The 15,031-nt window shown below is 44.0% G+C and overlaps 1 protein-coding gene across 2 annotated transcripts in view; it reads left to right on the top strand.

Annotated features, from left to right (window-relative positions):
• The window catches only part of VPS13D (vacuolar protein sorting 13 homolog D), a 2,754,556-nt gene that overhangs the window by 1,867,901 nt on the left and 871,624 nt on the right, over positions 1–15,031 (top strand). For both annotated transcript variants that reach the window (XM_086921894.1, XM_086921893.1), the window contains exons 50-51: positions 696–838; positions 7,913–8,043. In XM_086921894.1, the coding sequence (XP_086778020.1) occupies positions 696–838; positions 7,913–8,043 (274 nt within the window). The remainder of the gene's footprint in view (positions 1–695; positions 839–7,912; positions 8,044–15,031) is intronic.

Here is a 15,031-nt window from a genome sequence, read left to right as displayed (position 1 = left end):
CTGTTAGAGACTTTAGTTAGTGATAGATTCCTTACCGCCCCACCCATCCTCCCTGTTCTGATAACTGATTACTATGGTTAAGGACATCCCTTCAGGGCCCTAGTTTCTTGGCACCAGTGGTCCGTTTCTTGCATGGCTCTACTTTCCTGGCGTGGAAAGTAATGTTTAGAACTGACGACAGCGCGCATGGGTGGCGCCTAAGTAGTCTCCGTGACGTCATCTCGGCGCTTACGATGCCAGAGACGCACGCGGAGCCTCACAACGCCACTTACTGATGTGCAGAGGTACTGCTAGCAAAACTTTCCGGATCCAGTCTGATGTCTGGGGATATTTTAAGGTAAGGAATCGATCACTAACTAATGTCTCTTACAGATATATCGTTACACAAGTAGTAACTTGTGCTTCTGGCCTAATCATGTATTTCATTAGGAAATGTTAGCACGTGATTAATGATTTTTGTTAATATCTCTCCTTTCTTACTTGGGTAATGGGTAAGGTGCTTAAAAGGTGCTTAAGCTTGTCAAAAACTGGTATATCAAAAGAATGATTTTATTTTGATAATATTTTAAGTTTTAATTAACTGAACAATAAAGCGTTACTTACTAACTTAATACAGTGGCGCTCCTTTGAGAGCATTTTGTTGTTGAATACTTATTTTTGATAAATAAGACTTTCATGCATATTTCTGTATTTAGGTGTACAATGCGCATTGGGAAGGGAATCCATCCTGATAGCATCCCGGGTTGGTGCCAGGCTTTTTCTCTTGATGGAGGTAGTGGGGTTCGATCTCTGAAAGTAATCCAGCAAGGCAACCGGCCTCCCCTAATTTATAACATTGGTAAGTTGACATGCTTGATTGTAAATAAGTTAAGCACATGGTGTTACTAACTGCAATAAAATGTATTCATTATAATTTCTATGCACTTACTAGAATATTGGCTCTCCGAGTTTATGTCATCCTCTTAAGCAGTGATATTTCTGCAAAAGTGTGCTTGTGTAGATTATTACATTGTTTTTACCCACTAGTCACAACCGAGCGATACCAGACATGACAACTGGTGTACTATTTTATACAAAGTTTGTTTGAACTGTAAAATAAATGGTGCCTTTTTTGGGGTGGTTCATTTCTGAACTTTGTTTTCTGTCAAATTTTGAACAGCAATTGTTTACATTCCATAAAAATTCAAAGTGCCTAAAGATAAATGCTTGTTTCTTAGCCCTACTCATCTGAGTTAAAATCTGTTTCAGAGCTTTCCCCTATGTTATAGTTCAAATCAATCAAATCCAGCTTTATTTGGTTAAAAGTTGTATCACCATATAAGGTACACAGACAAAATATTGAGTTTTAAATTTCGATATACAATTATATCGAAGTTTAAATATCGAAGGGACATAATATAGAAGGTAAGTAATATCAGCACTTTTAATATCGATATTAGTAATATCGAAGTTTTAAATATCAATGTCAGTAATATCGAAGTAAAAAATTTCGATGTTACTAATATCGATTTTTAAATAAATTTAGTGCATATTATATAGTATTTATTATGTTTTATCATGTATTTTTAATGTAATTTAATTAAAAGTTGTGTTTTAGTACTGTAGCGGGTTGTGGGTTTATAGGGGAATAGGGTGGGAAGTAATTTCATTATGTTAAATTAATTATTAATTAGTAGGAATTATTAATTAATTAATTGAGAATAATTTTAAATTAATTTTAATTAATTGATTAATTGATAAATATGTTCTGTTGCGGGTTATGGGTTTATAGGGGAATAGGCTGGGTAGTAATTTAATTATGTTAAATTAATTATTAATTAGTAGGAATTATTAATTAATTTATTGAGAATAATTTTTGAATAATTTAAAATAATTGATTAATTGATAATAATGTTCTGTAGCGGGTTATGGGTTTATAGGGGAATAGGGTGGGAAGTAATTTAATTATGTTAAATTAATTATTAATTAGTAGGAATTATTAATTAATTGAGAATAATTTTTAAATAATTATAATTAATTGATTAATTGATAAATATGTTCTGTTGCGGGTTATGGTTTTATAGGGGAATAGTGTGGGAAGTAATTTAATTATGTTCAAATAATTAATAATTAGTAGGATTTATTAATTAATTAATTGAGATTTTTTAATTTAATTTTAATTAATTGAATAATTGATAAATATGTTCCGTAGTGGGTTATGGGTGTACTGTTGCATTCTCTGGAGTTGGAATAGTAATTGTTACCCCTACGCTATCCAACACTTTCCCTACTGTTGCACTCTCTGGAGTGGGAATAGTAATTTTTACCCCTACGCTATCCAACACTTTTCCTACTGTTGCACTCTCTGGAGTTGGAATAGTAATTGTTACCCCTACGCTATCCAACACTTTCCCTACTGTTGCACTCTCTGGAGTGGGAATAGTAATTTTTACCCCTACGCTATCCAACAATTTCGCTACTGTTGCACTCTCTGGAGTGGGAATAGTAATTGTTACCCCTACGCTATCCAACACTTTCCCTACTGTTGCACTCCCTGGAGTGGGAATAGTAATTGCTACCCCTACACTATCCAACACTTTCCCTACTGGTGCACTCTCTGGAGTGGGAATAGTAATTGTTACCCATACGCTATCCAACACTTTCCCTACTGTTGCACTCTCTGGAGTTGGAATAGTAATTGTTACCCATACGCTATCCAACACTTTCCCTACTGTTTCACTCTCTGGAGTTGGAATAGTCATTTTTAACCCTACGCTGTCCAACACTTTCCCTACCGTTGCATTCTCTGGAGTGGGAATATTAATTGTTACCCCTACGCTATCCAACACTTTCCCTACTGTTGCACTCTCTGGAGTGGGAATAGTAATTGTTACCCATACGCTATCCAACACTTTCCCTACTGTTGCACTCTCTGGAGTTGGAATAGTAATTGTTACCCCTACGCTATCCAACACTTTCCCTACTGTTGCACTCTCTGGAGTGGGACTAGTAATTGTTACCCCTATGCTATCCAACACTTTCCCTACTGTTGCACTCTTTGGAGTTGGAGTAGTAATTGTTACCCCTATGCTATCCAACACTTTCCCTACTGTTGCACTCTCTGGAGTGGGAATAGTAATTGTTACCCCTACCATATCCAACACTTTCCCTACTGTTGCACTCTCTGGAGTGGGAATAGTAATTGTTACCCCTACGCTATCCAACACCTTCCCTACTGTTGCACTCTATGGAGTGGGAATAGTAATTGTTACCCCTACGCTATCCAACACTTTCCCTACTGTCGCACTCTCTGGAGTGGGAATAGTAATTTTTACTCATACGCTATCTAAAAAGTATTTTGGTTTTGTATTACTTTTATGTTATTAATTGTTATTTATATGAATATTTAATGTATATAAATGTATTAGTAATTTATTATATTATTATTTCTTTATAAGTTATTAAAATAATTAATTTAGTTATTAATGAAAAAAATAGTATGTATTATATATTTATTAATATTAATTTGTATTAAATTATGTATTAATTGTAACTATTATAGTACATTTTTAAATATGTTTATTACATTTATAAGTATATTTTTGTGAATATTACATAATTATTTTATATTTAAAAAAACGATATTTTACAAAAAACGATATTTTTGTCATTCTATATATTTTTTTCGATATATTTGTACTTACCTTGTTAGGGATAGGATTCCGATATTTTTGGCATCGATATTTAGGTTCCGATATTTTTGTATATCGATAATTGTGACTTCGATATTTTGTCAGACATTCACCATATAAGCATCCTAAAAATAATAATGAAGATCTTCACATTTCATCGCAATCAGTACATTAAGACACATAAAGAGTAAACAATTATTCTATACATGAATAAGCGCAATGGATGTGATACAATAAAAGTGAACGCTGGGGATAATTTTTAGATGAAGTGCCACATGCATAACGTATAATGTTGCATCCAACTACAACCCTGGATATCATTAGTCAATACGCATCCTGTCTTCTTCATAAACTAGAGCCTCGAGATGTGAGTTATATTTTCTTCTTCTAATTGTCATCTGAATGCAATCCGTTACTGCATTACAAATTCTGTCATTTTCTAAATTACAGATAATATCAAAGGCAATATTATAGGTGAACAATCTTTCCTTTCCTTTAAAAATAATGGACGTAAATTTTCCATCACAGGAGAAATTTGGGAGATTTTGTTTCCTTTCGCCCATGGTTTTGAAGGCAATTAAAAATGTACGATCCCCATGCTTTACCTAGTAAGATAAAATCTATGTTTTATGTTCGAAACCTGGAGTAATTATCGTTGTGTCCCTGGTCCAAAGGACCTATCTCAGTATGCCCTGGCCAGCTGCTTCGAGTTTGCCTCAACTTCCCTTAGCCATTCCCTTGATTCTATGAGCCCGGTTTTTAGTTCCTTTTAATATAATTAAGAATTTGTGAAGGATTATTAAAATCAATGTTCTCTGCACAATTTTTTTTAAAGATTACTAATATACATCAACCAGGGAATTTTTTTCCCGTTCAAGGGTGAGGCAATCCTTAAGGATTTCCTGGGTACATTTGGTTTTCTCCTTACCCCATATTCCATACCACACAGTGAGACCTGCTACACTGAAAATCATTAATATAAGGGGCAGCAAGCTTTTTGTGCACCCTATAAATAGGGGTAGAGTTGGGGAAAGATATTTTCTTGAATCTGGAGCATAGCATGGTTAGCCGCTCCCCAGAGAGCATCACCATAGCGAGTTCCAGTAAGACACTTACTCCTATAAAGGGTCAAACGGTTATCTAAAAATTTCCTCTGTAGGCCGTGTAAATTTAAAATTACAGTAATCAATACAGGGTCTCCAATGATCGTTTGCTGTGATTAACAATCCTAAATATGTAAATGAATGTGTTTCTGCGAAAGGGACCCTATTTACTTGGTAGGCTCTAGTCTTTGGCTTCTATTTTACACACACCATTGTAAAAAAAGAATTCGGTGGAGCCTGTTAGCGGTTCTGGATAAAAGGACTGCGTTGTCCGCATAAAGCAAGGTGGGGTTGGCACGGTTACCAACTATAGGGACATCAGCATTTAGCTTTTGCAAAACAAAGAAAGTCCCAGAGAAGGACAAAACAGCCATACAGAGCCAATTGGCCAAAATGAGCAAGCACCACAGAGGATGCCAGGATTGACAGGTGTAGAGACAGATGACACCCCTGTAGAGATGTACAAAAAACCCATGAGTACAAGAAGATACCTGTACGTGGATAAGAGGGATACACATAAGCAGACAGTGTGGACCGTGGGAGCCACACCACACATATGTCAAGCCCCTAAAAGTAGAATCGATAGAACGCATCCAGTCGAGACTGTCTGTTGACTGATCACTTGGTAGTCCTACTGACCAACTACACCTGGAGGTATAGTGGGTAAGGCATACCAGTAGAAACCGTGCACACACTCAAGGCTCACTCTCATGTGAGAGCGAGAGAGAGAGAGAGGGAAAATCAACTGCCGACAGAAAAAACCCAGAGATAGTCTGAGCCATGAGGAAAGACCACGGCAGAAGCACCTCTCACCACCAGAGAGGAAAGAGTAGACAGGACCACAAGGAATAGACAGCAGCCAACACTGTGGCTCAGCACAGACTAGTAGGCATCAGTACCTGTGAACGTATGTGTACCCACATGCCGTACCAAAACTCAATTCGGAATAGAAACTGTTCCGGAAGTGAAAGAGAACAACATGCTCACAAGAGACACTGGCTGACGGCCAAGACAGTCAACATAGATAGAAGGGCCAAAGGCAAGAAAATAAAGACTGGAACACGCCGGGATGCGCCAGTCGAAGTGTAAACAAACAATACACTGGAGTAATCTGCAGAAGCAGGAAAGAACTACGGACCAGCCATAAAATAAGAACATGGAAGCTCCAGAAAGAGCTATGTCACCCCTGTGGGTCATACCAAAGGAGAAGTCCTACAACAGTAGGCCACCATAATACGAGAAGCCTACAGCAGGAACAATAGGAACATTCCCCATAGGGTAAGAAAAGCATATCCCCAAGAGGACCTCGCCGGTTCCTCAGGAAGTCCCTACCCCATCCAGGAAGAACAGAACCTGGAGCATTGAACACACACACCACCTAGGAAGAACACTTCCTGTGGCAAGGCAGAATGGTTATCCAATAACCAAAGAATACCCCACATAGGATATGCTGCATCCCTACAAAAACGAAGGGAGAACCTCTTGAGACTAGCTCTTAGACAGAGGAGTCAAAAAAATAAGGGCAGAAGCAGCTGATCAGACGTACAGTCCGTCTGGAAAATAACAGCTTGAACCCAGAGACAGAAGTTGTTGTTATAGACTTCACTTGCACGCGCTGACACCACTAGATTTTTTTTTTTATCGGCACAGTTTGATGGGTTCGCGCGCCACAGGCAGATAGGGAAGAATGGGCTTGACCATTAAGACTGTCCACCATGTATCAAATCCAAACACTTGTGTCTGCACTCTGTTTATGAACCCAAAAGCTGTCTCTGGACCGCTCAAGCTTGCATAAAATTTGGACCTTGTAAAAGCTGAAAATAGCTTTTAATGAAGAAAACGTTGTTGTCCTGTACTTTACTACCATAGACACCCGCTTGAACAGCACAGTAAAGCAACAGTATGTGTGTTTAACCAATTTGGTATCCGCCGATACGCCTTAAACTGAAAACGCTGTTAACCCCAAAGCAATGCGCTGTGGCTATAGATTTTCTTCAGCTTCACCGCCTCAGCAGCTTTATGTCCAGCAGTTGTAGGCCCAGTCCACCTGGATTGGAATCTTCACAGCAGTGCCTGCTGAAAAAAAGTAGTCTTCCTCTCATCTCTAGTTCTTCACTCTAAGCCTCTCTCTGACAGTCTACTTTATATCCATATCAGGGCGCTTTGACATACATACTGCAGTGCCCAAACAGCTCGCTCCCTACTGTGCTGCAGGCACCTCTCCTGGGCTACATGGTTTGTTAAAGGCACTGGTCTCCCTGTAAGGAATTTCACTCCTCGTTGAGACTCCTTTTATCCTTCTTGGGAACTGCAGCAACTGGATTTCCTGCTGGAACTATCCTTTCTCATGTATCAGTCAGGCAAAGCAGCAATTTTAGATTTTGTTTAGTAAATACAGCCAGTTTGTCCAGTTGCCATGTTACTGTTCATGGAAACTACAAAACTCGGTTCACGGGGTTGTCTTCTGGAAAAAAAATAAACAGCGGCGGGGCTCTATGTAGTTTCTTTACTTTCTTTATTTACTTCTGTATCAGTTGCTTCTTGGTTTCCGTATTCAATTTTTCCCCTCAATACCTGTAGCGTCAGCTTTTCCTTCCTTCATCCTTGTACTTATGCACATGTGAGCTCACAGATCTTGTCGCCAGTGTTGTAAAGCAAAGGAGGCAGACATGTAGCACACAGACATTTCAACTTCAGGGAATAACTAGGATTTATTGATGTAAGTATATATGTACAAAGAATAACCCCTCCGGTAGCTAGGTAGCTTCCTTGATCAGCCTCCACACGCAAGCTCACACCGCACACATTCATGATGACATCTGTAATATTATAAGCCTTCTCTACAGTCAGCCAGGCTGGACACAAAGTATATGCAAGCCACAACAGAACTCATGAAAGAAACAGACAGGCATTTTCTACCTCTTGGTTGGGTGTGCCCATAGGTGGAGCCACACCTGCATCCTGGTTTTATATGTAATTATTTGTATGCTGACTAAGAATGACGTCTGAACTGCCAGTCTCGCACATTCCATAAGCTTGGAGAAAGGGCGCCTAGTACAAGAGTACTATGATATGTGGCTTGTATTGTTTTTTACACATTTCCTTTCCACCATGACTCATGTTATTTGTTTTCACTAGGTATTGATGTTAAGAAAGGCCGAGGGCGATATATGGACACGTGCATGGTAACATTCGCCCCCCGTTACTTGTTGGATAACAAGTCATCGCACAAGCTTGCCTTTGCCCAGAGAGAGTTTGCAAGAGGACAGGTACATTACATATCATTTTAATGAGAGATGATGTACAATGAGAGAATACCCCCAACACAGTTAGTAATGTGAATGATTCTGTAAAAGGTCTATGTGCTTGAGGTAGCTTGTTTCTCAATTAAAAGAGGACAGTTGTTCATTCTGTTTGCTTGGTTCTTGCTTTGCAAATTAGTTGATCTATCTTCTTTCAATTTGCGACTTGACTGACACATTTTCCCCAGTGTGCAAATGTTAATGTGAGGTTTGTATGTAAAGTATTATGAATTAATGTTAAACCTGCTTGATGAAACAAATAAATCTCCAATCTGAAAGAGGCTATTAGTTATAGATTCCTTACCTTAGAATTTACCCCAGGTGGCATTCTGGATCCGGAGAATTTTTCTTCAGCAGTACATCGGTGTGTCGGTAGGTGGCGTCGGTCAACGGTGTGTTCCCCATTGGCAGCGTGATATCGCCGGAATGACGTAGAGGTATCTACTTAGACGCCGCCCCTGCGCGCTGGTATCAGTTCTTTTTCTTTTTCCGCGCCAGCCAGCGCAGATCCAGAGAGAGCCACACCCATAGTCATTTTTTTACTAGTGTATTTCACATTTTTGTCGACATCGTTTTCGAGCCCTTTGACTCCTGGTGCATGCAGGTATGTTACATCAGCGGACCAGCTTTAGGCCTTGTGACTCTTGTCACAAGCTGATGACAGTCACAGATCTGCACCTCGTGTGCATTTGGTGCCTGGAGCGTGACCACGAGTGAAAGTCGTGCTCTGACTGTCGGGCCATGAACCCAAAGTCTTTGCGGGTGCAGTCCCGAAAATTTCCGAGGCCTGGCAGTCAGCTCCATGCCGCTCGAGGTCCGGGTCAAGAGGGAGGTCGCGGGACCGGTCGCAGAGTCACCACCATCACTCCTCATCGAAGTCTTTGTCTTCGGATAAGTCGAAGCACAAGAAGAAGCACCGTCGCTCTACGCCTTCTCACCATCCGTCCGCCGGCGCGACGCGGGACCTAAAAGGTTGTCGTCCTTTGGCTCCGCCTGCAAAACCTGCTGGGACAGCTCTGAGCTTTCCTCCCTTCCAGGGATCCAGAAAGTCCCCTGCCCAGCTTCGTGCCTTTTACGGAGCCCTCCACTCCATCTTTGGGAAGCCCGACTCCGCTGGTGCGCCTTCGAGCCCCTTGGACTCGGCTGGGAGATCTAGGGCTTCAATGCCAGCAGCTCTGGCCCAACGCTGCAGGGGCCCCCAGGGATCCAGGCCTGGATGCAGATCGGTGCCGGTAGACCTCACAAAACCTCCCCGCGCCAATTCCACTGACGACAACTCCCCGCCTCCGACGCCGGTTGTGTCCACGACTGGCGTTGACCCCAGCCTCCCCCTCTATCTGAACACAGAGCCGGACCGGCATCAACCAACGCTGGTACCGGCGGCGACCGGTACTTTTGTACCCCTGTTCTATCCTGGTGTTCCTTTTCACCCTGAGTGGCAGCCAGAGGAGGGTGAGGAGGACTGTGAGAGGTCTGTGGACCCTCTGGCAGACCAGCTGGAAGGGCCGGACTGGAGAGAGGAGTTGGGTGATGCCAGTGGTCTGGATACCTCCCCAGAACTTGGTATGCTTTCTCCCCCTACTGTGGCCACAGAGTAGGGAGCCTCCTACGCTGTGGTGTTGAGTAGGGCGGCCGAGGCCTTGGCCTCGAGCTTCCTACGGTGGCAGTCAGGACTAACCTCCTAACTGAGGTGCTTCAGCCGGCAGTGGCTTGCTCGGAGCCCCTGCTGCCGTTCATTGAGGCCCTCACCGACATCCTTCTTGGCATTTGGTCCAAGCCGAGCGCAGGGGCTCCTGTGGATAGGATGATTGCCCGACACCACCGCCCGCTCCCGGGAGAACCCATTTTCTTCTCCCAACACCCTACCCCTGAGAGCTTGGTGGTCCAAGCCTCAACCTCCAAAGGCGCGTTCCCTACTGCTACCCTAGATCGAGAATCCAAGAAGCTGGATCATCTTGGGAAGAAGATGTTTTCTTCTGGCAGCTTTGGACTGCGGTCGGTGAACACTGCATGTCTCTTGGGCCGCTACACCCAATCTGTGTGGGACACAAGTGCTGCCACATTGCCCGGAGGAGGCCCGGACTGTAGTCACCCATGCAGTTGCAGAGGGTAGAGTCGCAGCGAAGTTCGCCATTCGATGTGGGCTGGATACTGCTGACTCGCCAGGTAGAACAATTTCTATGTCAATAGCCTTGAGACGCTACACCTAGCTGAGGTCCACTGGCTTTTCCGGAGATGTCCAATCGACCCTGTTGGACATGCCCTTTGATGGCCGTCACCTCTTTGGCAACAAGGCGGACAATGCGATCGAGCGCTTCAATGACTCTCGGGCTACGGCCAGATCCTTGAGCCTCGCTGCCACCTCTTGCCCCGTTCAGTGCCACACCACGTTCCACCCGGCACCACAGGCCAGCGCAAACTACTGAACCTTTGCGCGGCGGAGGACGACGGACCTAGCGCCGTGGGTCTGGGGGCAAGCAGGAAGGCCAGTCCAACAGTGCCCCATCTGCATCGGCCTCCAAGCCTTCCTAGTCCGACCTTTCAGGGCCACCAGTTGCCAGTGGGTGGCAGAATTCACCATCATCTCCCCCACTGGTGCAACATCACGGTGGGCAGGTTGGTTTTGCATATAGTCCGAAGGGGTTACTCCCTCCCCTTCAAGATTACCCCTCCCTCCATGCCACCAACACTCCATCGCATGTCGGAGGATCACTTGACCCTTCTCCATCAGGATGTTGCAGCTCCCTCCGCCAAGGGAGCCATTGAGCGAGTTCCTGTGCCGAAAGTAGGTCATTGTTGTTATTCCCACTATTTCCTGGTGCCCAAGAAGAACGAAGGCCTGCGTCCTATCTTGGATCTCGGGGAGGTCAACCGCTTCCTCCGAAAGGAGAAGTTCAAAATGTTGATATTGACTCAGGTCTTGTCTGCCCTCGACTTTGGGGACTGGATGGTAGTGTTGGACTCTTATTTCCCCGACCTGCTGGCCCACAGGCGTTACCTACGGTTCACGGTAGGCTATGAGCATTTTCAGTTTACCTTGCTCCCCTTTGGCCTTACAAGCACCCCTTGGGTGTTCACGAAAGTGATGGTGGTGGTCACATCTCATCTGTGCCGATCAGTGGTACCAGTCTTCCCCTATTTCGACGACTGGCTGTTGAAGGCAAGTTTGCCCCAGGCTGTCGATTCCCACCTCCAGACTACGGCAGACCCCCTGTATTCGCTGGGGTTCACTATCAACGTGCCGAAGTCACACCTGATTCCCTCTCAGAAGCTCCTTTTCATCAGAGCAGTACTGGATATAGCGCAGCGAGTCCAGGATATTCAGGCTATGAGACTGATGTTTCAGCCTCTATCCCGGGTTTCGGTGAGGATGACCCTTAGGCTGCTGGGCCTCCTGCATTCTGCTGGTGGAGTATGCCAGGTGGCATATGCAGGCTCTACAGTGGAACCTGAAGTTTCAGTGGGCGCAGCATCAGAGGAATATTTCCGATGTCCAGATCTCGGAGGGCACTGCACACCAATTGCAGTGGTGGCTAACGAACCAGGATTTGGTCGACGGCAGATCCCTCTCCCTTCCCCCAACCAGACTTCACAGTGGTGACAGATGCGCCACCTCTGGAATGGAGCCTCTGGTGTCCGGCGGAGTCGGGCTCCACTTCAACCTGCTGGAGCTCCGCCGATCTATCTTGCACTGAAAGCATTCCTTCTTTCTGTCAAAGGGAGAGCAGTGCAGGTGTTCATGGACAACACCACCGCCATGTGGTACTGCATCAAACAGGGCAGGTTGGGTCTTGAACCCTATGTCAAGAGGCTCTCCGCCTCTGGACGTGGCTGGAACATCAGGGCATGTCCCTGGTGGTTCAACACCTGGCAGGTTCTATGAACGCCAGGGCGGACAAACTCAGCCACTGGTGCATGATGGATCACGAATGTCGTCTTCAGTCGGAGGTGATGCGACGTCTCTTTCAGCAGTGGGGAGAGCCTTGGTTAGATCTGTTCGCCACTGAAGAGAACGCGTAATGTCAGCAGTTCTGCGCGTTGGAATTTGCAAGGCCGCACTCCCGCGGCGATGCTTTTCGTCGCAAGTGGAATTGCGGTCTTCTATACGCCTTTCCCCCTATGCCACTTCTGCCCAGAGTGCTGAAGAAGATCAAGCACGACCGGGCCCAAGTCATTCTTTTGGCTCCGGATTGGGCACGAAGAGTCTGGTATCCCGAGCTTTTCAACATTGCAATCGATCCTCCAATCAGACTGCCTCTTCGGGAGGATCTTCTGTCACAGCAGCAGGGGATGGTCCTTCACCCGAACCTGTCCAGCCTCCACCTCCTTGCGTGAAGATTGAGCGGCGACAGTTGACAGCTTTTGACCTTCCTCCAGAAGTCTGTAATATCATCTTGGCAGCCAGGCAAACCTCCACTAAAACGGTATATGCCTGTAGATGGAACACATTTGTGGCATGGTGCACAGCAAAGGCTGTGGATCCCCTTTCTTCCCCTCTTTCAGAGGTTCTCCTCTTCCTTCTATCTTGTCCCAGCAGGGCTCTGCTCTGGGCACCCTTTCAGCCATAGCGGCCTTTCTTCATCTTCCTGATCAGCCTTCTCTTTTCAAGTCCCCTATTGTAAATAGATTTCTTAAGGGCATTACTCACCTCTTTCTTCCTATTCCATTCGTAATGCCCTGGTGGTACTTTAATCTGGTCTTAACCTACCTCATCTGTGCTCCTTTCGAGCCACTACATAATTGTCCTATCAGACTATTGACCTTGAAGACTGCTTTTCTGGTTGCCATAACCTCTGCTCGCAGGGTGAGTGAGCTTAAGGCTCTTTCTTCTAACACCTCCTTTCCTTGCTGTTCATCCGCCTTCTTTTCTTCTCAAAGTGGTTACCTCTTTCCCCATAGGACGGAGCATCACTTTGCCCACCTTCTTCCCGCCCCCAGATCCATCTAAAGAGGAGGAGAGGCTCCACTGTCTGGATCCAAAATGTGCACTATCATTTTATCTGGCTCGCACAAAACAATTCCGGGTGGATGAACATCTCTTTGCCGGCTATTTGGGCGCCAAGAAAGGTCGGGTCGTGCAAAAGTGGACCATCTCTCAATGGGTCGTCCTTTGCATTAAAATTTGCTATTTCTTGGCGAAAAAGGAGCCTCCGGTAGGACTGCACGCTCTTTCCACCAGGGCGATGGCAGCCACTACTGCTTTGGGACGTGGAGTCCCCCTCAGTGATATCTGACAGGCAGCCACGTGGGCCACACTGCACATGTTCACTAAACATTACTGTCTGGATAGTCAAGTCCGTAGAGACAGCTTCGTTGGCTGTTCACTTCTCTAGGACTTTCTGGTGTGAACTTGGTTCGCAGACCCACCTCCGGGGTTGGTATTGCTGAGGTATAAATTCAACAGTAAGGAATCTATAACTAATAGCCTCTTTCAGATGAACAAGTTACTTACCTTTGGTAATGATATATCTGTAAGAGGCATATATTAGTTATAGATTCTTTACGACCCCACCCATCCTCCCTGTTCTGCAAACTGACTAGTTCTAGAGTAAGGGACTCCCTTACAGGGCCCTAGTTTTGTGCACCAGTTGTCAGTGCCTTACATGGCTCTGCGCTTCTGGCATGGAATGTCATGTAAAGAACTGACGTCAGCGGGCAGGGCGGCATCTAAGTAGATACTGTGACGTCATTCAAGAGATCAAGACGCCAATGACTAGCGCGGAGTCAACCAACACCACCTACCAACGTGCAGGGGTACTGCTGAAGAAAAATTTTCCGTATCCAATCTGACGCCTGGGGGTAATTCTAAGGTAAGGCATCTATAACTAATGTATGTCTCTTACAGATATATTGTTACCGAAGGTAAGTAACTTGTTCTTCATTTTGTGCAAAATTGTCCATAAAGTGCAACTTGCCTTGATGGAATCCTCTATCATCCTGGTACCAAATAATAATCATGAATAAAACCAACCTAATTAGTGCATTCAATCATACACCAAAGCTAATTGTAAGGGCAACAATCTACAATTTTTGCATATCATAAGCCTTGTTTCCCATTGTTTTATGCCATTGCGCTTGGTGAATACTACTGTCACTATTGTAAGTTTAACAAGGATTTCGTTTGTGCAAGATAATTATTAAAGTGCTGCATACCTTTGATCGAATCCTTTCTCATCTTAATACTGTATATTGGTCATACCTAAAACGTTCCAATTTAATCATACCTCAGAAAAGCCCAATGTGCAAAGTAAAAATAAACTAATACAGGCTGCTTGTGCCCCGGTCAACAACCATTACGTATCACACTTTGGAAGTTTCCCTTTAGCAATAGACATATATTTTTTTAGAAATCCAGAAACTATCAGGTCTTTCCCTTGAAGACAGGTTATAACTGCTTGCCGACATGTGCATATAATGTTCTGGTTAAAATATGGTCCCAACAAACTTTTACGCTCTTCCATTAGGGCTGGACAGCAGAAGATAATATGACAAATGTCTTCTCTATTATAATAATTACAGAGACAACATGACATTTCTTTAGTCTGCCTCTTATAAGCTGTTGAGTTAACGTGAAATTGGAAGTTTCCAAGCCGGAATCACAAAAGCTTTAGTTTTGAATTTAGTCCATGCAAGCCTCCCAGGTAGTTCTGAAATTTTAAAGGCCCATATGTAGCGATAACCATCTATGTATGTGCTCTATTTGCTAAAACCTTTGTATCCATCAAAGATGAAACCTTTTTGCCAATTCCATTAATTATTCTATTAAATGCAATTTGAGAAAGGGATAAAGCCCAAAGTTCCTATGCCAATTTAAAATATGCATGTGCTGCATAATTTCTGGGGTCACTTATTGCCCCCACACAATTGTACTGAGCGTAGATCTTGTATAATTTTTTTATTTATAAAAAAAATTCAAATATGCTCCATGGCTTCTTATATTTTGTCTCCTGAGGCC

This window comes from Lissotriton vulgaris, chromosome 5, assembly GCF_964263255.1.
Source record: "Lissotriton vulgaris chromosome 5, aLisVul1.2, whole genome shotgun sequence".
NCBI classification, from domain to species: domain Eukaryota; kingdom Metazoa; phylum Chordata; class Amphibia; order Caudata; family Salamandridae; genus Lissotriton; species Lissotriton vulgaris.
The sequence above is the reverse complement of the archived record's forward strand: the minus strand, read 5'-3'. Positions and strand labels throughout refer to the sequence as shown.